Here is a 24,932-nt window from a genome sequence, read left to right on the forward strand (position 1 = left end):
ACCAGACCAATTAGTCTCACTCACCTTAGATCCCAGCAGGTCTAGAGAAGGAGGTGAGGATGCACTGAAGACAGTTCCTGTTCAGGGAGGGAGGGAGGTGTTGGCAGCTTGTAGTCATTGGTAGTAGATAGCCCCTGGCAGACTTCTCAACTGGCATGTTGAGGACAGGGAGTTCATTTTTCCAAAGGTGTATTTGAGTGCAGAATCAAATTCAAGGTGTGTAAGAAAATGCTTACATGCAGTTCGGATTCAAATATAGGAAACGGATCACCCACATATAAGAAAAATACAAATAAAAGGAGGTTGGAGCACGCATTTCTTGTGAATTCCAAATAAAGATGTTTGCGATAACTGGGCTAGTGAGGATTCCATGGCAACCCACCACCTATTTGGGCAGACATGGTGTCATTAAAACTGAACTCAATTGCATGAGTTGCTGAGTTCATAAGTTTATTTAATATTGATTCACACAATGGTGACAGATCTAGGTCTGCCTGGCTGCGTGGGTGGCACTGCCGGAGTACCAAGGTGCCAGGGTACTACCTTTCCCTGTCCCGACCACCCAGGGGGCTCTAATGGCTTTCGAGGCCCCCAGAGCTGGCATCACACCTGCTCCATGCTTATGGGAACCAGCACTAATCAGTGCCCGGTTGAGCCTCACAGGCACAGCTGTTAACTCCTGGGATAATATGGTGTCAGGATATTTAAATGAACCATCATTATCTGAACTACGCCCAGCGAGGGTGAGATCCAGATCATGCCGGGCGTAGTGAGTCGAGTGACTCGCATTCGTCGCAGCGCGAAGCCTGATTTAGGGGTCTCCCAGTGCGCCCAGCAGGGAATCAGCCCAATTAAATAATTAATGAAGCATAGCGGGAGATTCACCCACTGTGTTGTGCAGATCAGGGCACACCGGATAAATAGCAGAAAAGGCCAAAATTGAGATAGGCGCTGGACACGACTAGTTTGGCCAGTAATTGACCAGGCCCGCTCCCGATGGCAAATTCTGGATCTTGCCTAAAATGGCGAGAATATCATTAACCCTCATTTGCATTCATTTGTATCTCATTAGCGAGATTGAAGTCCAATGCAAGGGCCTCTCGAGAAAACACACGGGCGTAATTTCTTGTGAATTCTTAATGAAGATGGTTACGATAGCTAGGCCAAGCTATCTTTTTTAAAAACACGAAGCTGGCGTAATGGTTTCTGAGGGGAAGTCAGGAGATGGTGAGAAGCCATTTCTATTTAGTGGCGTGCAGCTCAAGGGCTGCTGGTCCAGTGCTTGGGCAGGACGGGACCCCTTAGGGGGGCTGGGCTTGGTTGGAGGGGTTAAAGCGTTTCAGGTTGCTCCTGGACTCGGAGGGGGGGCGCGGTGAGGGGCTTTGCGTCTGTGAGGCCTTCAAGACATTTTTCAATATTGCGGAGCCCCTGAACAGGGGCAATTACAGTTGCAGCCTATCTGTCCCACCAAACACTTCCAAGACAAAGCCTTGCTGTGGCTTCAGAGCTGGAAGTCACTTTAACTCCCATTGACTGTGACCAGCCTCTAGCTTCACAGCTAACTGCCATTACAAATGATGAATTTGCCTTGTTAGTTCTGAGAGCATTTCACAGCTTCAGCTAGTGTCCGCTGCTTACTCCTGCTTGTAGCTGCAAATGCCTGGAGGCTGCTGTTGCTGTTTCCTTCTTTTTCTGTAACCCGATGGAAGGAAAAGGAGGGCTGGAGAAGGGGCAATGAAGCTCTTTCTCTTTTCTGATGTGCTCTGGGTCAGTGCGGTTTTTGACAGCTGGGATGTCTGCTGCTGGCAGCTGCAGGAGGGGGAGAGAGAGGTGGATTGATCCGATTGAGCAACTTGATGAAGGTGTTGAAGAAATGCTTTTGCAGATTGTTGGTGATTTGATTATAAATGTGGTGTTTGTTTCATGTCAAACACACTGGACATCGAGGCAAATTTACAGCACCTTGAAGGACACTGGAACATGTGGATACCGAGCTTTGGTTCCGATGAATTTAGGCTGTATCAGAAGGCCTGTACAATGAAGAATCATGCACAGAGACTGATCTGTAAAATGACTGCACTGCAAGGATCCTCCATTCTGTTGAGGATCTGCAAGGTGTGTTAAGTTTTCTTTGTTCAAATGAACTGCTGTAGCTTTGTGTTTGTACTGATAATTTGTAGTGGAAAGGTACTTGTGTTTGTATGTGTCATGTGAGAGTACCTTTAAGAAATAGGTGTTTATAAATGGGTGTGTAGGGCAGCACGGTGGCCTAGTGGTTAGCACAACCGCCTCACGGCGCTGAGGTCCCAGGTTCGATCCCGGCTCTGGGTCACTGTCCGTGTGGAGTTTGCACATTATTCCCGTGTCTGCGTGGGTTTCGCCCCCACAACCCAAAAATGTGCAGAGTAGGTGGATTGGCCACGCTAAATTGCCCCTTAATTGGAAAAAATAATTGGGTAATCTAAATTTATAAAAAATAAATTAAAAAAAAAAAAAATAAATAAATAAATAAATAAATGGGTGTGTATATAAATATCTGTAGTGAAAGTACCTTTAAGAAATAGGTGTTTATTACTGCAGGGATGTCGGAGAGTGGGTGGAGCTGGGCTGTCTGCCTGCTTTTTACTTTCGTTTTAGGCTGCTTGCTGCAGGGTGTGTTTTAGTTTCGTTTTCAGTGTTGGAGCTGAAGCCAGACAGACAAGGTGTACTGTTGATCTCTCTGCCATGAAAAGACTATCTCTTGATCATTTGGTGAATTCAGGATTATAAATGTTCTCAGTAGTGAATGTAAACCTAATGTGCTTTTGTTAAAAGGTGTTTCTTTTGGCTTCTGGGTGTTGTTTGGGAAGTTATTAAGGATTACTTAGTGTTGTATTCTTTGGGGGTTGTATTTGAGTTAATGGTTGCTAAGATGTTCACTGTATGTTTTAAAAAGGTTAACTTGAGTTCATAGAATAAACATTGTTTCGCTTTAAAAAAATACGTTTCCATTTTTGCTGTACCACACCTGTCGAGTGGGCCGTGTGCTCCCCATACCACAATCTATTAAAAGTTGTGGGTCAGGTGAACTCCATGATTCACTTTGGGGTTCTCTAAACCCTGGCCCATAACATAAAGCACAGTGTTGTTTCCTTGTTGATTAATGGAGGGCTCTTAGGCACAGTCTCCCTAATGTTCTCAGCAGAGGTCTGGGGTGTAGGGTCTCCTGGTGTGGCCGAGGGTGTGTGCAGAACAAGGTTTGCCACCACAACTGGCTTGCAGGATGGCACTCTGAGACAAGATGGGACAGTCATGATAAGGCTGGGAAAGGTGCTTGTGAGATTTGAGGGTCCCAGGATGTAAGTACTAACTAATTGTCGGTCTCACTCTGGCCAGGGGCACAGACAACTCATCTCACCACTACACCTCCCCCATCACCCTGCCTGTAACCCCCTCCATGATACATACCTGCCGTCCAGAGTGCTCAAGCCTTGGACATATTGATCCATGGCTGAAACCTTTGCCTCCAAGGCCTCCACCGCGGACGTCATCCGTGCGGTGTTGTTCTGGGTGGCACCGATGGCTGGCACCACCTCCTGCTCCTACACACGGTTTGACTCCTCCAGGTGCTGGACATTCGCTGACATCCCCTCATGTAGTCCCTGGTTCTGCAACTGCATCTCCACAATTGATGGGACTGTCAGTTCCAGAAGCCCAAAATCTATCTAGGTGGCAACTAGTCTCTGGGGTCAGCCTGCCCTCCGACCATCCACCGCCTCGGGAGTTCTTGCCTCCACCTGCTATACCGGACCGGCATGAGTATGATACGCTTCACCCTGGGGTAGAGGATTGCCAATCTCTTTTCCACGTGTCCAGAGCGTCTCCAGTTCCATGTTGGTGAACCTCGGGGCCGTGCGTCTTGCTGCCATCTTATTGGCTGGGATGGTGGGTGTGTGGGGAGTGCAGTGTGTATACGCGGCTGCAGCTTGTCAGCCTCCTGAATGTCAATCACAAAGCTGGTGAATCCAGAACCTTTTCTTATTGAAATCGATTGTGTTCCACGCGGCGCCGGTGCTAGCCCCTCAGCGGCAGCTGAATCGGTCCAGGTGCGGCGCCAGTTTTGCAGCCGTGGAAGTCCGCGAATCCTCCCCAGTGTCTACACTTTGTCTCAGGAATGGAGAATCCAGCCCAGTGTCTCATAGGCCATTTCTGAATCAACCACATGGCAGGCGATCTGAAGTAAGGATGGCAGATTTCCTTCCCCAAAGGATATTAATGAATCAGATGGGCTTTTACCACAACCAATGATTATTGTTACGGTCATCATTAATCAGACACGTTTTCGCTTCCAGATTTATTAATTAAATTTAAATTCCACCAGCTGTCATGGTGGGGTTCGAACCCATGGCCCAGAGCTTTAGCCTGTGCCCCAAGATAATTAGTCCAGTGACATTGCCAGTTCACCATCACCTCTCAGAGGTAACAAGTTGTCAAGGAGCTGTCCCAATGAAGTTCCCCCCATTTTCCTGGCCGGCCTCCAAAATCTCCTTCACAAAGCCTGGAAAATTCAGCTGAGTTAACTCTGTTCCATGGAAGCTACCAGACCCGCTAAGTATTTCCATCATTTTCTGTCTTTATTTTAAGTAATAATTAATACCTCATGTGCTTAATTTAAAGGCCTTCATGCCTATTAAGTGTCCCAACATGCATTTGGCAGCATGTACAGATTCTTTACTAGAATCACAGGATCATAGAGTGTAGCAAAGAAAGAGGCCCATTCAGCCCATTGCATCAATGCTGACTCTTTCAAAGAGCAATCCAGTTAGTCCCAGTCCCACTATTGCTCCAAATCCATGCAATTCGTTCTCCTTAAAGTTGTTTTATGCAATTCCTTTTTGGAGATTACTATTGAATGTGTATCCACCACTCCTACAGGCAGTGCATTCAAAATCCTAATTATTGGGCACAGTTGCATAAAAAAGCTTTGCCTCATGTCATCTCTGGCACTTTTGCCAATCAGCTTCAATTTGCATGAGATGAATGTAGGAATTTCAGACAACGTGTTGTATGTATTTGGTGTAGTAAGGGTTAAAAGCCTGGGTTAGTGTGTGTATGACTGCTGCAGTCATGTTTTTAAAGAATCCGGATTTTAAAAAGCAACTAGGTTTTAGATAGCCAGTGGTGCAATTAAAGCATCGTAAACGCTTGGGCTAATGGATTTTTGTTTGCATTAAGATGGTTCCCGGTGGAGTAGTTAATCAGATACATTGGGCGGGATTCTCCATCGGCCGATGCCGAAATCGGGAACAGCGATCGTGCAGAGAATAGCTCCTGCACTGAAATCAAGGCAGGCGTCATTTTGGCAACGAATTGCGATGCTCTGCCTTCTCCAAAATGGCGTCATTGCAATGCACGCCACGCGTAGTTACAACCGCATCTCATTAGCGAGCCCGCCCGCGATGCTGTGTCCGATGGGCCGAGTTCCTGACGGCATGGTGCATGGGTGCTCTTAACAATGGTTAACTTGGTGTAGAGGCTGTGGAGAGAACAGGCGTACAGTCAGTGTCCAGCACCGCCATACTTCACTGACATTCTTGTTGCTGGCTGGGGGGCTTCTGCTAGGGCTGGGGGGAGAAGTGGGGGGTGGCCAGGAGGTGGGCTGTGGGGTCGGGATAGACAGGGACGTAGCCCAGCACAACCAGGGCCACCTTTGCAGACACGATTGGTGTATGCCTGGGGGTGTATAGTATACGTGTGACTGCAGCTTGTCAGCCGCTCGCATGTCCATTCTGGACCCGGCAATTCCTGGTCCATTTTTTGTGTGTTCTGCCGGTGTTCCACCAGATGCTGGTGCTAGCCCCTCACAGGTAGCGTAATCGGTGCGGGTGTGGTGCCGATTTTTTCGACGTGGTACTCCACAGATCCTCCGTTGGCTTCAGCACTTAAGACTCAGGAACGGAGAATCCAGCCCATTGTGTTTCAGTTTAGTAAGATGATGTAACTAATGGGAGGAGCTAGAGTAACTAATGCGATGTGCTAGAGTATATCAGGACTGTTAGCAGAGAAGCAGAGATTCTTCTGCTGGGAAATGGAGGTCAAATCATGAAGACAGTTTCAGAAGACTTCAGCTAGAGATCTGCATTGATCTGACAGGCCTATTTCTTAAAACAGTCTCAAAGAACATCTCATAAGCAAATATGCCTGCTAACTGTACTCAAAAGTGGATTGAGAGCTGAAATGGCTTTGTTGTATGAGTGGGAATAAAGATAAAAGTTTAGGGTATTATGTCACTGTATTGGTCAGCATTGTTTAAGGGGTAATTGTAAGCTATTTTCTTGTGTGATGTTAAATATATTTTAATACTGTGTGTTTAATAAGGTTTGTTTTAACAAACTATATCCCTATTTTATGTGAAATCACTCCTGGAGCGAAGATATCCTTTCCTCACAGTCGTAAAATTAAAATACAAATATTGAGGTTTCCGGCCTGTATCCGAGGCACTGCTGGGACCTGGCCAGAGAGAGAAAAAATTGTCTTCTCATCTCTGTGGTACATGGGAAACCCTTATTTTTAAACTTTGTCCCTGAGTTCTAGTCTCTCCCACAGGGGAACATATCCTTTCAGCATTCACCCTGTCAGGTCCCATAAGATATAGGAGCGGAATTAGGCCCGCTCCAGACTATATGCAGATACAATTAACTGGGAGGTTATCACACACACACACCATTATCTGCATATAGTCTTACCTTCAAATAATCTTGCGAATAAACTCAATGCATATCTAAAAAATATCAATGTACAAAGTACTCCATGAACAGAATGTAAGCTGAATGAATCTGGTCAAGTTCCACTCACAGATATTCGTCCAGGTACATGTTTAGGGGAGTTCTTTAATACTTCGACAATATGTACAAAGTCTAACATGTAAATATTGGGTAATGTAACTTACAACAAACTCTATTTACAATTCCATTTTTACAAAATGTCTTTACAAGAGGTTCATTATCTCAAAGACGACAGGGACACACTAAATGGACCAGAAAATGGGGTTATACAACAATAAATATTGATCTAAAAATGAATGCAATGAGGAACATGATTTCTACAGCCAGTAATAGACAAAACAGTACAGGTATTTCCACACTACATTATCATTCCAATATTAAAAAGTAAATAATTTGTACATATAGACTTTGTTAATTATTCTGTAAACGGTATCATGTTAATATATTCAGCAGAGGTAACATAGACATAGGATTCATGCCTATATGAAACACTGACAGGTCTACCATGCAACCATATTTTGCCAACATCGGATAGGATTCATTTACATTTATAATTTAATAACTTTATTACATGCATTAGATTAATTAATTGACGTAATTCTCATTCCCATTAAAGTATTCAGATTCTAGTCACGTTTTCCTAGCTGTCTGTCAATCACAGGTATCCACAGGAAATATGGAAATGTTTGCATATATCAGGATCAGCACATTCAACAAAACAGGTTAATAAATAGCACAATTTCAAAGCCACCCTTTGAAGATACAATACGGTGATGATAACATTGGAGAGAATACAAATTTTTATGGCACAGATTTGACCATCTAATTTTAAAGGAGGTGCTGGAGTGGGACATTCTTAGGCCTTCTTTTCCACTGATTCTTATCACATCAACAGTACTTAAGCACCTCTAGTAACGTAACTGTAACTGTTTCAGTATTTAACTGACACTGGTTTTTGCTGCTGATGATGTTTCAGCCTGGGGCCTAAAGCAAAACAGATAAGAGTCAGTCATACAAACACAATACAGAAATAGTACTAAAGTCATACGGGTGACAAGCACTAAGATCTACAGGTAAAGACTAGAGAAACAGAGTTGCTGGGGACAATGAACATTAATTTACTCGTAAATATTACTATTATAAAGATAAATTCTAGGGCAGCACGGAGGCGCAGTGGTTAGCTCTGCAGCCTCACGGTGCTGAGGTCTCCGGTTCAATCCCGGCGCCGGGTCACTGTCCGTGTGGAGTTTGCACATTCTCCCCGTGTCTGCATGGGGTTTCGCCCCCCACGACCCAAAGATGTGCTCTAAATTGCCCCTTAATTGGAAAAAATGAATTGGGTACTCTAAATTTTTTTTAAAAATAAGATAAATTCTGACAATTCCATCAACTGCAAACGTTACCTCTTGCATTCCATGTACTGACAAGATTTAAATCTATGACTTATAATTCTCTACCAGTTAGGACAGCAGACACACTGAAGCTTACTGTTTAAGAGGGACGAGGATAGGCTAGGCGTCTGGAATGTTTTGACAGTTGCTGGACCCTCTCCTGCTGTAGTCAGTAATTGTACCTCCAACCGATAACACGTTGATGGTCTCAGATTGGGCACAATAAGCAAGTGGTGATCCTGCATTAGAAAAACACAATATTTCAGTATTTTAATGTTTGCCATATTTTTTCACCTAGAATCAAGTTGGTTTTAAAGAGTGTGTCAGATCAATACAGAATTCCCCACTGTGGATTGACACACCACCAAGGACACATGTACTAAGTGGCATCATTAATGGAGCCCGACACAAGAATTGAGAAAGTTACCTCAGACTGTTGTCTAGAAACTTGGTAAGGCCTCACTTGGAATATTGCGCGCAATTCTGGTCACCACATTACCAGAAGGAAGTGGAGGCTTTGGACAGGGGTGCGGAGGAGGTTGACTAGGATGTTGCCTGGTCTGGAGGGTGTTAACTCTGCGGAGAGGCTGAATAGACTAGGCCTGTTTTCATTAGAAAAACGGTGGTTGAGGAGCGACCTGATAGTGGTCTACAAGATTATGAGGGGCATGGATAGAGTGGATGGGCAGGCACTCTTCCCCAGGGTGGAGCGGTGAGTTACCGAGGGGCATATGTTTAAGGTCCGTGGGGCAAAGTTTAGAGGAGATGGGCGAGGCAGATTTTTTACGCAGAGGATGGTGAGTGCCTGGAACGCGTTGCCAGGGGAGGTTGTGGAAGCAGATACATTAACGCTGTTTAAAGGGCGTCTTGACAACACTAAGGGGCTGGTTTAGCACAGGGCTAAATCGCTGGCTTTTAAAGCAGACCAAGGACGGTTCAATTCCCGTACCGGCCTCCCCGGACAGGCACCAGAATGTGGCAACTAGGGGCTTTTCACAGTAACTTCATTGAAGCCTACTCGTGACAATAAGCGATTTTCATCTCATTTCATTTAAGATGCATCTGGACAGATATATGAACGGGTGGGGAACAGAGGGAAGTAGATCCTTGGAAAATAGGCGACAGGTTTAGATAAAGGATCTGGATCGGCGCAGGCTGGGAGGGCCAAAGGGCCTGTCCCTGTGCTGTAATTTTCTTTGTTCTTTGATATTACCCCTCTTCGAACACTACACTTCCACCCCATAAACTCATGAGTTCGACGCGGATGTTCGCTGCCATGGTTTTCAGTCAAAGTGCTCATGAGATGTGACAAAAGTCCCGCTCTGCATGAACTCTGATCATGCATGACTTGATAGCAAGGTGGGTTCCTGATGTTCCTGGCCAGGCAAGGTGCCAGGCATCAGGAGCATTCAAAAGTGAATGGGCGTCAAACATTTCCTTGCGTGATTATAATCAACTGATGGTGAGTGGCTTACTGGTGGCAGTATCTGCGACTGGGATATGATGCTGTTCGGTAAGCTGTTTTGTCGGCTTTCCGTGGTCACCTCTGCCCATGTAACCTGGAATCCTGTGATGGGATGATGAAGCTGTGTTTTAAATACTCTCCAGTGGAAATGTCCTGTAATATTCCCTGCGTGGATTATAAATGACGCTGAAAGGTTCTCAGGTTTGGCCAGCACTTTGGGAATGGTTGTCACTGTAAAAAGAGGAACAAGGGTCACACAACTGTCACCATTTCGCACTTAAGCCTTTAATGATGCCGAGAATACCAGCAGTAAAATATCCAATGATCAACAATTTCATGCAAGCTCTGCTAAATCCTCACTGAAGGTACACCATTCCTACCCAGCACAGGCAAATTCTAATGACTGTCTTTTAACCTAAGGAAAAAGCGTAAGGCTGAATGTCGACTCCCTGCAGCCGCCCCCCCCCCCCCCCCCCCCACCTCCCACTTACCCCCCACCCCCCCGGCAACTGCTAAAAAGTTGGTGGAGGGGTGGTGGGGGCGGGTGAAGGGGTGGGGAGGTGGAAGAGACCCGTCCCATGATTGTGACTGCTGGATTGCAGCAATTTAAACACTTCCTCAAGGAGGAACTTCAACGATGGCAGCCCCCGCCGTTAAAGCTACTGGGCTTCATGCATGGTACGGTCTTGCCCCGTGGCAGGTAAAATATCAGCAGAGGCAGGATGAGACCCTTAAGTGCCCATTAATTGGTCCCCTTAGGGCTTCATTAGGCCAAAGGACAGGCAGGTTACCCAACGCCTCTCCTGCAAAATGTCAGACAGGCCGGGGTAAGTGGGTAGGTGGCAGGCAAACCGCTCACTGGATTTTACAAGCCCACCCCGATTACTAACCGGCCGGTTGGGCAGCAATCCCTGTGCTCAGAAAAACCTGGGACAAAATACAAAAACGGAATGCAGATCTCGAAACAAACAGTCCAGATTGTGTAGGTTTTACAGTTCAGCAGAAATTACTGCGGAAAAACAACAGAGGAATCAAACCTATCGGAAACAGAACCCATTTTGTGTGTGCTGCCTGCTATTGAATCTTCTCCACAAGTAAGGTTGGCAGCCATCCATGTTTAACTACACAGTCCATTTTTGGAACAAGTTTTCCAATTGTTATTGCATGTTATTCCTGGATCATTTTCATCAGAAAAAAATATGAAAGTTGGGCCAAATTGAACTGATTATGTGGCTTCGGAATTAAGCTTAGTGTCAGCAATCGGGTCGGAGGGCAGCCAGTTCCACAAACTAAAGTTTGTGTCTAAAGCAGTAAAATCTATTTATATAAATGGCAACAATCAGGAGCTAAGAAAGCCTTACAACAATGACAGAGGCTGTGTTGAAATAAATTTACCCTCATATAGCCAGGATTTCCTGCCCAACTGTGCCGTGTTTTCTGTGACGGAGGCAGCTCGCTATTGGCAGCTGGCGGGATCTTCTGATCCCACGGGAGATAATGGCCATTTACGTTGCTCGCTGGCCATACCGCCCGGGATCCAGCCACGCGAGGTTAGTTTTGACAGGAGTAGAAGACCCTGCCAGGGGAAGAGACGGAAAGTCCAGGTCCATTCTTGGTTTTATAAATAGAAGTACTGGGGCATATTTGATGGAGGCAATGGGGGTCTTGGCCGCTGGCTGGAGAGCTGGTGAGAGCGCTGGGTTGCCTCTTTTAGGGAAGATGTGATGTGGAGATGCCGGCGTTGAACTGGGGTGAGGAACATTCCTCACCTGAGGAAGGAGCAGTGCTCCGAAAGCTAGTGTTTGAAACAAACCTGTTGGACTTTGACCTGGTGTTGTAAGACTTATTTTAGGGCAGGTATGCCAAATTAAGTGCCACTCAGGCACTTAAATGGATAACAGCAGGTTTCCTATGAGTAGGGACCCGTGATGGAAGTCCTGTCCACCGAGGGCTGTCAGCCAATCAGGATCCAGCAACTCTAATCAATAGCAGCTCACAGGAAAGCCAGTGGCTGTTTTTTTAAAAATGTATTTTTACGGGACGTGGGCTTCGTTAGAACAACATTTGTTGCCCATCCCTAATTTGTTGCCCATGAAAGGTGGTGGTGAGTTGCCTTCTTGAATTGCTGCAGTCTATGTGGGGTAGGTACACCCACAGTGCTGTTAGGGAGGGAGTTCCAGGATTTTGACCCAGTGACAGTGAAGGAACGGCAATATATTTCAAAGTCAGGGTGGTGAGTGACTTGGAGTGGAACCTCCAGGTGATGGTGTTCCCAGGTACCTGCTGTCCTTGTACACACAGATGGGACACACAACTGACATTGAAAGTCGGTGGTGGAGTGAGTAGCTGATTGTGGAACGGGTGCCAATGAAGCGGGCTGCTTTGTCCTGGATGGTGCTGAGCTTCCTGAGTCTTGTTGGAGCTGCACTCATCCAGGTAAATGGGGAGTATTCCATCACACTCCTGACTTGTGCCTTGTAGATGGTGAGCAGGCTTCGGGGAGTCAGGAGGAGAGTTACTCGCCACAGGATTCCTAGCCTCTGACCTGCTCTTGTAGCCACAGCATTTATTTGACTAGTCCAGATCAGTTTCTGATCAATGGTAACCCCCCCCCCCCCCCCCCCCCCCAGGCTGTTGATTCTGGGGGATTCAGTGATGGTCATGCCATTGAATGTCAAGGGACGGTGGTTTGTTTCACTCTTATTGGAGATGGTCATTGCCTGGCACTTACGTAGCGTGAATGTTACTTGCCACTGATCAGCCCAAGCCTGGATATTGTCCAGGTCTTCCTGCATCTGCATGACTGCTTCAGTGTCTGAGGAGTCACAAATGGTGCTGAACATTAATCAACAAATTTCACCACACCTGACCTTATGTTGGAAGGAAGGTTACTGATGAAGCAGTTGAAGATGGTAGGGACTAGGACACTACTATGAGGAACTCCTGCAGTAATGTCCTGGAACTGAGATGACTGACAGCCAGCAGCCACAACCACCTCCCTTTAAACTAGGAATGACTCCAAGCAGTGGAGAGATTTCACCCTGGTTCCCATTGACTCAAGTTTAGCTCGGGCTCCTTGATGCCATTCTCGATCAAATGCTGTCCTGATGGCAAGGGCAGTCACTCTCACCTCAGGAGTTCAGTGCTTTTGTCCATGTTTGTCAGCATTGTCGCTGGATCCCAGACCACAGGTGAGTGATGCCAGAAGGAGGTTCGCAAGTAAGGTGGGGGGACCGTGGTCAGCAGAAAGTACAGAGGATGGCTCTCGGTGGGTCCCTTCCAAAGGCCAGATCCCTCAATCAGGCACTGAGTGCCTTTGACTGAGGGAAGCAGCTACCCTGGGAGTACAGATGGCAAATGGCAGTGGCATTACGTGGGCATTAATTACCCACCTTTAAGACAACCCACCCTTTCCTGGTATTAGTCTGGTAAACTTTCTCTGAAGTGCGTCTAACACATTTACATCTTTCCTTAAATAAGGAGACCAATACAGTACACAGTTCTCCAGATATCGAATCATAGAATGTGGTCTCACTGATGCCCTGCACAACTGAAGCATAACCTCGCTACTTTTTTAATCAATTCCCCTTCTGTCTCAGATAAGCCGATTCTCACAGTAAAATTACGAGCGGTGTGTTTCTTTTTAAAATGAACCCTCTGCGAGGGTTCTGAAGTCCCAGGATTTTCCACAGGCCACTGCTTCCTCGGGGAACGTGGCTTCTACTTGCACAACTAAAAAGAATTGCTTTCAGCTCGGAGACTTCATAGAAAATATTTATTTAACTTCTGGAGGCAGCACTTTAAATTGAAAAGCATTTCGCAGCAATTGCCATTCTGTTGCTGGGTGGGGAGCAGGGTCATGTCGAGGCTGCTCACTCTCTATAACAAAGTTGCCGATCAGCAGTCAGAGAGCATCACCGCGAGGCCCTGTAGCTGCTGCTGCCTTTTTTCTTTTGTTTGTTCACAACCCACCGACTGCTTTCTACAAAGCAACACTTCACTTTTAAAGACGTAAGTATTTCGCTACTATTAATAACACGGGCGCGATTCTCCGCAACGGCAGACACCGGCGTGAAACCCGGAGTGTTTCACGACGGCGTCAGAGAACGCTCCTCGCCCCCTATTCTCCCCCCCGGGGGAGCTAGGAGCAGCGTTGCGGGGAAAATCGGCCGACGGGCCTTGACGCTGGTGTCAAGGCGGCGCACCGATAATGACGCCGACTGAGGCGCCTCAGTGACGTCAGCCGCACATGCGCGGTTGCCGTCTTCCTCTCCGCTGCCCCGCTAGGAAAGCTCCGCTGTCCTGCTACCTAATCACCATATAAAGTTCTATTCTATCATCATATAGAGTTTACTTTAGCCTTTTCCACAGAGTAAACGTGCACAGAAAGCACGCACAGTGCGTGTGCTGACCCTGCACATGTGTAGTAAGCGTACACCGTGGCATGGTCAACTGGTGTGACAACAGCCTAAAAAGCTAGGCCAGATACAAAATTCGACAATCTAAATTAAACAGCAGCCAACAGCTTGAGCTGCCAGGTCTGATGGGAATTCAGGCAGTCCCACTAAACACAGACACTGATCAGAGGCAAAGAAAGGAAACTCTGAACTTCTCCTGGAAGTTGGGACAGGAGGGACTCGATCATGGCCAAAAAAAGACAGTGTTTTGTGTATTGTCTCGTATCGGCCAGACTCACAGGCATTTCAGGTCCAATATCAATCAAACTCAATGGCGCCTCAACACCATATATGGAAAGGGCTACATGCGTTCCATATACCTGAAAATGGATCCGTATCGTCTTCCATGTATGGAATCAGCAATCCCATTGGGTGGTGCGGCCCTCCTCCAGTATTCTCATTGGCTGGAAGCCAGAGAGCTTTCCAGAATGGCGTGAAAGAGAGAAGGGAGAGGGTACATGAAGAGGCACCTGGAAACCACCCCAATCGAAGACACCACCTCAAGAGAAGAGAAGACACGGCGACAACAGGAGAGGGCGTGCAAGGCCCAACTTCACAAAGAAGGCCCTGAGTTCAGAAGCAAGGTCATCAAAATCAGCAGAGCTCAGCGAAGAGTCGTACCCGGCGAAGCAGCCTGACCAAGCTCAACTGCACGGATAGTATCTGAGTCTCAGACAGACCGTGCAGTATTAATAAGATAGTTTAAGGATTTAGATTTCAGTAATAAAATCGGGTTGAACCACAAATCCACTCTTGTCCTTTGTTGGTCTCATGAGTAAAGGCACCTGGGTAAAAGAGTTTTGAGATATCTATCTATATAAACTAGCCAAGATGTCTAACGTTTACAGACAACACTGAGAACGAGTTCTCGATCCACCAGTCGACTACGTTCGACGTTTATGGGACGTCTGAGATGGAGATCTAACTGCTCGAATATCCTGTGAGTATATGTGGGTTTTGATGTTAAAATAATCTGATTTTACAGTGTATCAGTCAGCAAGCCAAGCCTAATATGCATATTCTAGCAGCAAATTAATTTTATCTGCTGATGTGGCTTTCCATGACTAGAATGGTTTATTCTGATGGGGATGGAGTGACTCTCATAGCACTGTCACCTAAGTGATCATAGGGTGGAATTTAATGCCCTCCTGCATGGCATTTTTGGTGGTGGGGCGCATTTAGTCAGCCGGGAGTGTGTCGGGTGTGAACCTCAACCCCAGCCTAATTAAGTCCACCCCAATGAAGCCAACTGAGGCCCTTAAGTGGGCAATTAATAAACTTGTGCGGGGTTGCTTGTCGGCTTCTGGAGATCCCTTGTTCATAGGCTCTCAGTGGCTGATCGAGGCATTTGGCATTGGGAAGACGAGGGTTTCAATCACTGAGAGCCAACCATCCGACCTTGCTCCGACCCTGTACCCCACCTCTCCCATGTGATCCCCAACCTTGTACCCCCCCACCCCCTCCCCTCCATCATCACTAACATGCTGTGTGTTACTGGCAGCAGCCACCATTATTCTGGTGGCGCTACCAAGCACTGCAAGCTGCCAGCCTCTGATTGGTCAGTAGAACTCAGCGAACGGAACTTCTTTCCCTGGGGTCCTTGACTCCAGGGAAGGCCTTGCAGTGACCTATCAAGTGCCTGAGTGGCACTTAATGTGTCGGGCCTTCTCCACAAGTGTTGTGTGGACCCCTTGCTGGCTCTCGTGCCAGCGGGGTGTTGGAACCAACAATTCTACGGACACGTGCTTGTAGGATTAGAATAGCAGTTTTAATATACTCACAACAGAGCCAGCCTATTAGCCATTAAACTTTCGGTGAACTGGCCAGCTGACCATGTGGCACTGATCTTTTATAGAGCAGCTTCCGGGGGAGGAGTCCTGGGCAGAGCCAAGGGAGAAGCCCCGGACAACTCGAGCATTCCCAGAGCTACTCCCCCTGGAGGACAGGTAGTGCAACTGCACTTACAATACAGACACATGTATATACAGATTATAATCCAGTGTGAATCACATTCACCACACAGGGGAAACCCCCATTGCCTGCATTAAATGCCACCACTGTGCAGGGATCCAATTGCATGGACACCTAGTTTGTTTCAAGTCTTGGTGCCAACATTAGGTCTCCACTTCCATCCAAATATAGATAGAGGTTTATAGAACAGTACAGCACAGAACAGGCCCTTCGGCCCTCGATGTTGTGCCGAGCAATGATCACCCTACTTAAACCCATATACCCGTAACCCAACAATCCCCCCATTAACCTTACACTGCGGGCAATTTAGCATGGCCAATCCATTGCCCCTTAATTGGAAAAAAAATGATTTGGGTACTCTAAATTAAATTTATCAAAAAAAACTGCAGAACTACCAAATAAAGAATCATTACATTTGTCACTTTTTAAATTCTTGTCATAGTGACCTCTGCATCTTAGTTTCCCGTGACTGCCACGGTACCCTAGCAACAGAATTATTGGTCAACATATCTTGGATCTACAGTCAGAATTTTCTAGCCCTGCACACCGGCAGGATCTTCTGGTCCTGCCAATGTGAATGGAGTTATCAATGGCTTGCCAGAGTTATCACAGCTTCCTACAATGGGAGCGGGGGGCGGGGGGGGGGGGGGGCTGGAAAACTGTAGCCTACAAATCAGCAGCCAGGATAAAGGAGACAGCTTTAGCAATGTTAACCAAGGGAGCCAATAATAAAAAGGGTTCACTCTCCAATGACCAAAACTGCAGAACTAAGGGCAGCACGGTGGCGCGCTGGGTTAACCCTGATGCCTCACGGCGCCGAGGTCCCAGGTTCAATCCCGGCTCTGTGTCACTGTCCGTGTGGAGTTTGCACATTCTCCCCGTGTTTGCGTGGGTTTCGCCCCCACAACCCAAAGATGTGCAGGCTAGGTGGATTGGCCACACTAAATTGCCCCTTAATTGGAAAAAAAATGATTTGGGTACTCTAAATTAAATTTATCAAAAAAAACTGCAGAACTACCAAATAAAGAATCATGGACCTTGATTTCCCTCCTTGTGGGAATGTTAATTAGCCTGATTAGAATGGAAGCTGGAAGAAAATTTAAATGGGGAGATGGGTGTATGGAGGTAAGTATCTTTAAACACCACACTCTGAGTCTTGCCATAGGTATTCTGAGGGATTAAGTGTAGCTGCATATGATCTGTCAGGGGATTAATAAACTACTCATGTGGTTTATAAACTAACTGTCAATCTATATTGGATTGTATTTGGAAAAAAAAACAGCAGCTCATGATTCTTGTACCAAATGCCTTGACCTTTGAGAATGTGTCTCCTGATTTATGAGTTGGCTGGGTTGGCATGATTATAAATAGCTGAGGCCCAAGCACAGATCTTTGTGGTACACTATTGGACTGGGATGTAACTAATTTATTACTGCTCTCTGTTTTTCTCGGTTAACACAATCCATGTCTAATATAGCTCCCAACTCCATGGCCCTAATTTTCTGTAATAATTTGGGCAAAGTTGAGTTGCTCTTTCCCCAGTTTCAATTTTTTCTTCTTCAAATATTTATCCAATTCCCTTTTGAAGGGTACTATTGAATCTGTATCCACCCCCCACCCCCCACTATCAGGAAGTGCATTCCAATTGCTAACCACTTGTTGAGTAAAAAGACTTTTCCTCATGTTGTCTCTGCTTCATTTGCTAATCACTTTAAATCTGTGTGCTCTCTTTATTGACTCTTTTAACCGTAGGGAACTGTTTATCTTAATTTACTTGACCTACATCCTTAATGATTTTAAATCTATCAAATCTCAGGGCCTTCTTTCATTTTTATTCATTCATGAGATGTGGGCATCCATCTCTAATTGCCCCTCGGAGCAGTTACGAGTTAACCTCGCTGCTGTGGGTCTGGTGTCAAAAGGTAGCTAAACAACGGTGTCGGCCATTTTTGGAATACCCATTACCGAGGACAGATACAGACAGCAGATTTCCTTCTTGAAAGGACATGAGTGAACCTGGTGGATTTTTATCACAATCGATAATAGTTTTGAGGTTAACGTTACTGAGTCTAGCTTTCAGATTTTTCTCTCACTGAATTTAAATTCCACCATTTACCATAGTGGAATTTGAACCCATGTCTCCAGAGAATCAGCCTGGACCTCTGAATTACTAGTCCAATGACATTACCATTACATTTCCTCAGCTCTTAGAGGCTGAGGCAGGAGATTAGCTACGATCCCACTGAATGGTGAAGTCATCTCAAAGGCCTACGCCTGCTGGTTTACCTCACTCGGCTAAATCGCTGGCTTTTAAAGCAGACCAAGCAGGCCAGCAGCACGGTTCGATTCCCGTACCAGCCTCCCTGGGAATCCACCCCGGGTCCCTAGCGCGGCAAAGCAACAGTGCTAACCACTGTGCTACCGTGCCACCTTTCTAGGTTATCTAAGTTGATTCCGGAGTTGAGAGGATTGGCTCATGAGGAGACACTGAATAGACTGGGGCTATACTCATTGGAATTTAGAAGAATGAGGAGGGATCTTATAGAAACATATAAAATTATGAAGGGAATAGATGGACAGGAGCAGGGAGGTTGTTTCCACTGGTGGGTTAAACCAGCACTATGGGGCATAGGCTCAAAGGGGGAGCAGATTTAGGACTGAGTTGAGGAAGAACTTCTTCACCCAAAGGGTTGTGAATCTGTGGAATTCCCTGCTCAGTGAAGCAGTTGAGGCTATCTCGTTGAATGTTTTAAAGGCAAAGATAGATCAATTTTTGAACAGTAAAGGGATTAAGAATTATGGTGAGCAGGCGGGTAAGTGGAGCTGAGTCCACAAAAATATCAGCCATGATCTCATAGAATGGCACAGCAGGATCAAGGGACCAGATGGCCTACTCCTAGTTCTTGGGTTCTTATATTATGTTCTGTTGAGCCACATTATTTAGGAGACTAAATTAGGGACCAAGAACGAGTGCGGGGATTGCAATGCCCCTGCTACTGATTGCAATACAAGAAAAATGCTAACTTTGTGCTCGTTTGAGTTTGTGTGCCCAGCCAATGCTAACATTGCTGTTCATTGGCTGGATGCGTTGGAAGGGTGCCAACATTGTGAGTGGACCATCACTTAAAGCTGGTCTGCATTGCTGAAAGCTGGCCTGCATCTCTTAAAGAAGTGGTGCATTGTGGCTGAAGCTGGTGCTGGGGGTCACAGTTGAAGAGAACCTGATCTGGGAAAGAATGAGGAATGGGCTTCAAAAGGTTTTCAGTCTGGAGGACTCGGTGGAGGAGGTGAGAAGGAAAAGAGATATTCTGTATCCGCCAGATGGGAAGACGGGGGAAGGAGGCCATCCAGATATATAGTCAAAAGGTCGGAGAGCTGTTAGAGGTGGCGGTTAGTGCCAGGCCAACCAGGACCTTAATGTTGTGCCGGAAGAAGTTCAATGATCTCACACAAGTGCTCAAAGTCAGTGATATATCTTCAAATGCCATATCCTACCAATGGCATCGTTGGCCTCAGCCACTGCTCAAATCACCATACCCCCATCACTCATCTACCAACAATCTCCATTAATCAGAACTCATACCTAACATTCAGTGCTTCAACTAACTTTCATTTACTTACTACTACTGCAAGCCTCAATTCCACATCTCAGTTTGTACTCACTGTCGACCACAATAGTCATATCAGGCAAGCGGATTGCCCAACACTTAGCAAAACATTTTCTTCACTCTTGCAGGACAAGGTAACGTATAACAGAAAACAACAGGAGCCAAAAGATGCGGACAAGCATGGCTGCATACCCTAACCTTGACGAAGGAGATGGTGTTGGCTATTTTGGGATGGCCGCAGCAGTGAGACTGAAACCATTGAAGGTGACAGTATCTTCATACCTGGTCCTCTTTCTCCATTATCCATCAACCCACTCTCTCTGATTTACAAGCTGCAGAAGTGCCAGTACGCAACCCTTAGATGCCCCCTTTCCCATGCTTCAAATCTTCTTCCTTTTTCCTTTCAGATAACATGGATGCAACCTGGTTTCACACTCTCAGCCACCAGCTCACAAGTCGACGCAACACATAATTTTGAGGATAAATTAGAGATGTAACTACACGTGATACCGGGCACTGGACCAGCCATGCTGGGGACAAGAATAGGGCAGGTGTCAGTATGCCGGAGAGCGAGGGTGCACAGGAGTTCTGATGCGGTACACGCTACAGTTGGCATGTGGCATCTGCAAAGTGATGCACCTGCAATCAATAGTACCCGAAACAATGGGGAAACTAGAAATCCAAATTGTATTCCTTTCGCCTATTTATGGCTGGCTGGAGAAAATAAAATGTTAGGTAGAGAGCTTTGGTGACCTTCCCTTACCTAACAACGGATGGCAAACATGCAAGATCTGCCAAATATCTGTAGTTCCAGTCTGGTTGGAATCAGATGCCTATACGTTTTTTGTGACAGTCACCTTCACAGACGCTGACTCTGTGCTCCATTCCCTGATCTGAGATTGAAGTTTTGGTTGTAGTTGTAGACAGATTTCAGTGAGGGCATCCTCACTGAAGTGCAGCCATAACCTTCTGGTAGAAGGACTGACCCTTGAATAATCGGGTGGATATTGCCTCCTGCTGAGAACAGCCCCCCACCCCCCCACCACCACTCCACCCCCAATCTCCTTCCTCCCTATTCCAGCAGCTTGGTCTGCTCTGTGTCATCTCTGTTCATTCTCCACGTCAAGCAATATTCTGAGGAGTATTGCTAAGCATGCTCAGGACTGGGAGCTGAACAAAGTTCTTCAGCACCTATCACTACTCCCTGTAGACTTTTGCACCTTAATATAACTTCAGAAATCACCAAACATTCCAAGAGTCATGGAAACAGCCTGAGGAGGTTGACCTGAAACTAGCAGGCGATTGCTGATGATCCCTTAAATAATGCTGTCGGAGGGAGGGGTCTTTCCAGTCACTGACCATGCATTCACCTATGCAAGATGAAGCAAGGGCATTGGTTGCAGCATTAAGCTCCTTTGAATAGGTGTAAAATTAGTGTGGTCTGCCTATTTTGCATACATCCTGCAGGTGCTCACAGCACAAGGACAAACGTCGGCACCAACATGGTGCCTGGCATGAATCAACACATCAGAGTGTGCACATGTCAAGGATATTATTTTGGGGCTATAAGTAAATTCGTAGCACCAATTAATGGGCAGTATTGAAGCCAATTTCTCTTCCTCAACCTTGGGAACATATATAAGATACAAAACATCAAAGTGGGCTGAACCAGGCCCATACAATCCACTGTGCACAATGTATATACAGGACATGAATCCTCCAGTTCTGATAACATTACACAAAGACTACTTATGCAGAACTTGGCAAAGGCAAACCCTTTGGCCCTTAGCCAACTGGTTTAGTGCAGTTGGAGTGGACTGATATATATGACCTACCATCATTGTTTTGGAGCCCGCATTTTCTACAGTATTTGTTCTACTGCACAAATATTCGAGTTTCTTTCTGATTCGTTGCTCTCTGCACAGAGCAAGCTATGTAAAACTGACATTGTCATTGATGCCACAATTGGGTACCAATGTTAATGGCGGCACAATGGCGCAGTGGTTAGCTCTGCTGTCTACGTTACTGAGGACCCGGGTTTGATCCCGGCCCTGGGTCACTGTCCGTGTGGTGTTTGCATATTCTCCCTGTGTCTGCGTGGGTTTCACCTCCACAACCCAAAGCTGTGCAAGTTAGGTGGATTGGCTACACTAAATTGCCCCTTAATTTGAAAAAACATAATTGGGTACTCTAAATGTATTTTAAAAATACAATTGAGCACCAATGTCAGGTTTTATATGATGTTCGTATTGCATGAAGTGTGGTTACTGTTGTTGTACAGGGAAATGTAGCATCCAACCTGAGCATAGCAAGATCCCATGATGAGGTACGTTATGGTTAATGTTTTTTGTAGTGGTGTGAGTTAAGTAATAAATATTGGCCAAATGAGACCCAGTTGAAATGCAATATCTGACAGGCAGTGCCTCCAACAGTGCAGCACGACACTAAACTGTCAGCACAAGTCTCTGAAGCAGGGCTTAAACCCATGATCGAGACTCCGTCCACCCATGAAAACTTTGCCAAATGTGATGGAATTTATGACGTGTCTTTTTTCCTTAAGTTAGATGCCTCATATACTTTTAATCATTTTGACACTATTGCATACATCGACTAGATTTTGCTTGGCGTCTATCATCTTTCTGCCTGAAAATATAAATTGCAGAAGCAATGCTACTTTGAAGACTGTGAAAAAGAAAATCAGGCGGCTTGAGAAACGGTGTGCCAATCTGCTAGGTTCCACATGGGTTTCACCCCCAAGGCATCTCATCAAACTATTCGATATAAAGCACAAGAAGGGATCAAAACATCTCACTAAAGCTGGGATGATGGAAAGCTCGAGAGTTTGGGAATCTGGGATTCACTGACCCAAACTAGGAACATTATCCGAGAATCTTATCAGTCTAATCTGCATTCACTTTCCCAATTGAAAAATACTGAGGAGTGACAAGAGTTCAAATCCATGACAATTTTGATGGACAGTCAAATTTCATACCACGTCAACTACTGGGTTGGCCTATATTTGTACCTGTCATACTTTTCTTCTGTTTTGGAAACACAGGTGTAAATAAAACAGGAAGTTCAGTGGAAGCATATAATTCAGTCTTGGAGTTGTACTTACTCCCCTCGCCAGGGCAGCTGTTGCGCTTATGACCTTTGCCTCGAGACGATAAGCATGGTGGAGTTGTGAAGATCACAGCCTCTGCTTTTCCATGACCCTTGGCCATTATTGCTTGGACTGTAACTTTATATTTGCAAGAGAATAATAATCCTGGGAGAATTACGTAATTTTCCTGTGCAGAAGATAAAATGATATTCTATTTACTGAAGTGCTCTTGTCGTTATTCTTCGGGATGGACTGTAGTCAAATCATGAAGCATATGAATACTTTAATGATGTTTTTTAAATGATTAGATAAATCTTCAAAGGTATCGAAAGAATGTTTTGTTCTTTTATATTTATAACTACAAACAAATACGACGTAGCATCAGACCCATTTAATGTGTCCCACTTGTAATTATTCTCATTGGGCATTCCTTAAATCAAAAGTTCCCAATATTGTATTTGCTTATGCACAGTATTAGTTGAGGCAAAAGATTTCTGCTTCACAGGAACTGTCACACTTCTGTTGTGTTCTATTCTGCCCCTTCACCTTTATACCATGGATGGCTAACAAAACATCACAATTCAAGCCAATCAGTGTCAGGGAGAGACAGGCACCTACAGCACCTTGAATGGGAAAACAGCACTGCTGGGCTGCTGCAGAATGATTAATATTTCTGAACAGTAAATGCTCTAAAAGCAGCAGGATACATTCAGCAAACACGGTAGGCTCAGAATCCCTTGGTTGCTCAGTGACCTGATGGGGTGCTGAGCAATGCACACCAGGCACAGGTTTCAGTGGACGTGTCAACACAGCCAACACAATTGATCTGTGCCTCTGGCTGGGCTGAGTAAAACAAAATCCACTGGGGCTCTCATTCCTGTTTACTCTCCAGTCGTTCCTGCTGGAAGTGCATTTGGTTGGTTATCGGGATGAAGACAGAATTGGGCTGCACCATGCCGCCTCCTGAACTCAAATTTGTTTTCTGTCCAACCTCGTGCACAACAAATGACCCTATGGAAAAGCTTTCCTGAGGATTTCCTGAGCTTCCTTGAGGGTGGGCACAGTGGCAGAGTGGTTAGCACAGCTGCTTCACAGATCCAGGGACCTGGGTTCGAGTCCGACGTCGGGTGACTGTGTGGAGTTGGTACATTCTCCCCGTATCCGCGTGGGTTTCCTCCGGGTGTTCCGGTTTCCTCCCCACAGTCCAAAGATGGCTGTATGAAATTGCCCCTTAGGGTGGAGTTTCAGGAATAGGGTGGGGGATTGGGCCTCAGTAGGGTGGCCTTTTGAAGGGTTGGCACAAACTCGATGAGTCGAATGGCCTCTTTCTGCACTGTAAGGATTCTATGATTCTAGGCACCTGGCGAGCCATATAACAAGAGTCAATATCTTTAGGAGTGAAAGAGAGAAAATTGAGGGAAGGGAGGAAAAAAAATAAAGAAAGTCCAACTCTTGTGTTTGAAATTAATACGATAGAAGTTATTTGTATGGAACTCACATGGGAGATAGCTTTTCTGGAAATTTTGGTCTCATTGTGCGTGCAGGACTCCGGCATCCACTGGACAAGATATCGCTCTGCAATGTCACCTGGACCTAGGAACAAGGCAAACGGCATGTTACCATCCAGCAGGTGCCCTTGGCTGAATTCACATGTGCAAATTTGAAGCTGTTGCCAGCCATATGTTAATCAGGTATGACGGATAATTTCAATGAAACATTTGGTCTGAAGTATGATGCTGTCAAATATTCTTATTTTTTTCTGAATAACAAAACGTTGACAAGAATTGTAAACAGATCTATTATTCTCCTTCAAGATGGGTTCTTATTAAATCTTTTATGGGACTCAGTGCTCTCCTTGAGGCCTCGATGGGAAGTATAACTTCTAAACTTCAAGTTTTGCATAATTCAAAAGAATTCCAACCAGATTTTAACCAATGGACATAAGCAATTAAGGTTAGCAACTGATATTTAGCTTAGGCTTCTACTCCAACCTTGATCAGTACAAGATTGACATTAATACTGGAAGTATGAATTCAATTGTTTATATTTGGATGGATAAGTAGTATTTCCCTCTGAATCTTCCTACCCCAGAAGTGATCTGAGTACATTTGTAACATGAGGAGAGACAAGGCTAAGTAACAAAAATAACCTCAGAATGCACAGAGATCAGATT

At 45.7% G+C, this 24,932-nt stretch overlaps 1 protein-coding gene across 1 annotated transcript in view; it reads right to left on the bottom strand.

The window, feature by feature from the left end:
• Positions 1-6,849: 6,849 nt before the first annotated feature.
• LOC119977287 (anosmin-1) overlaps positions 6,850-24,932 on the bottom strand; it is a 237,095-nt gene continuing 219,012 nt past the window's right edge. The window contains exons 10-14 of the mRNA XM_038818033.1: positions 24,258-24,352; positions 22,775-22,946; positions 9,631-9,851; positions 8,253-8,394; positions 6,850-7,748 (exon numbers count right to left, since the gene is read on the bottom strand). Coding sequence (XP_038673961.1) covers positions 7,696-7,748; positions 8,253-8,394; positions 9,631-9,851; positions 22,775-22,946; positions 24,258-24,352 — 683 coding nt within the window. The 3' untranslated portion in view covers positions 6,850-7,695. The remainder of the gene's footprint in view (positions 7,749-8,252; positions 8,395-9,630; positions 9,852-22,774; positions 22,947-24,257; positions 24,353-24,932) is intronic.

The sequence above is a fragment of the Scyliorhinus canicula genome, chromosome 14, assembly GCF_902713615.1.
Source record: "Scyliorhinus canicula chromosome 14, sScyCan1.1, whole genome shotgun sequence".
Taxonomy (NCBI): Eukaryota; Metazoa; Chordata; class Chondrichthyes; order Carcharhiniformes; family Scyliorhinidae; genus Scyliorhinus; species Scyliorhinus canicula.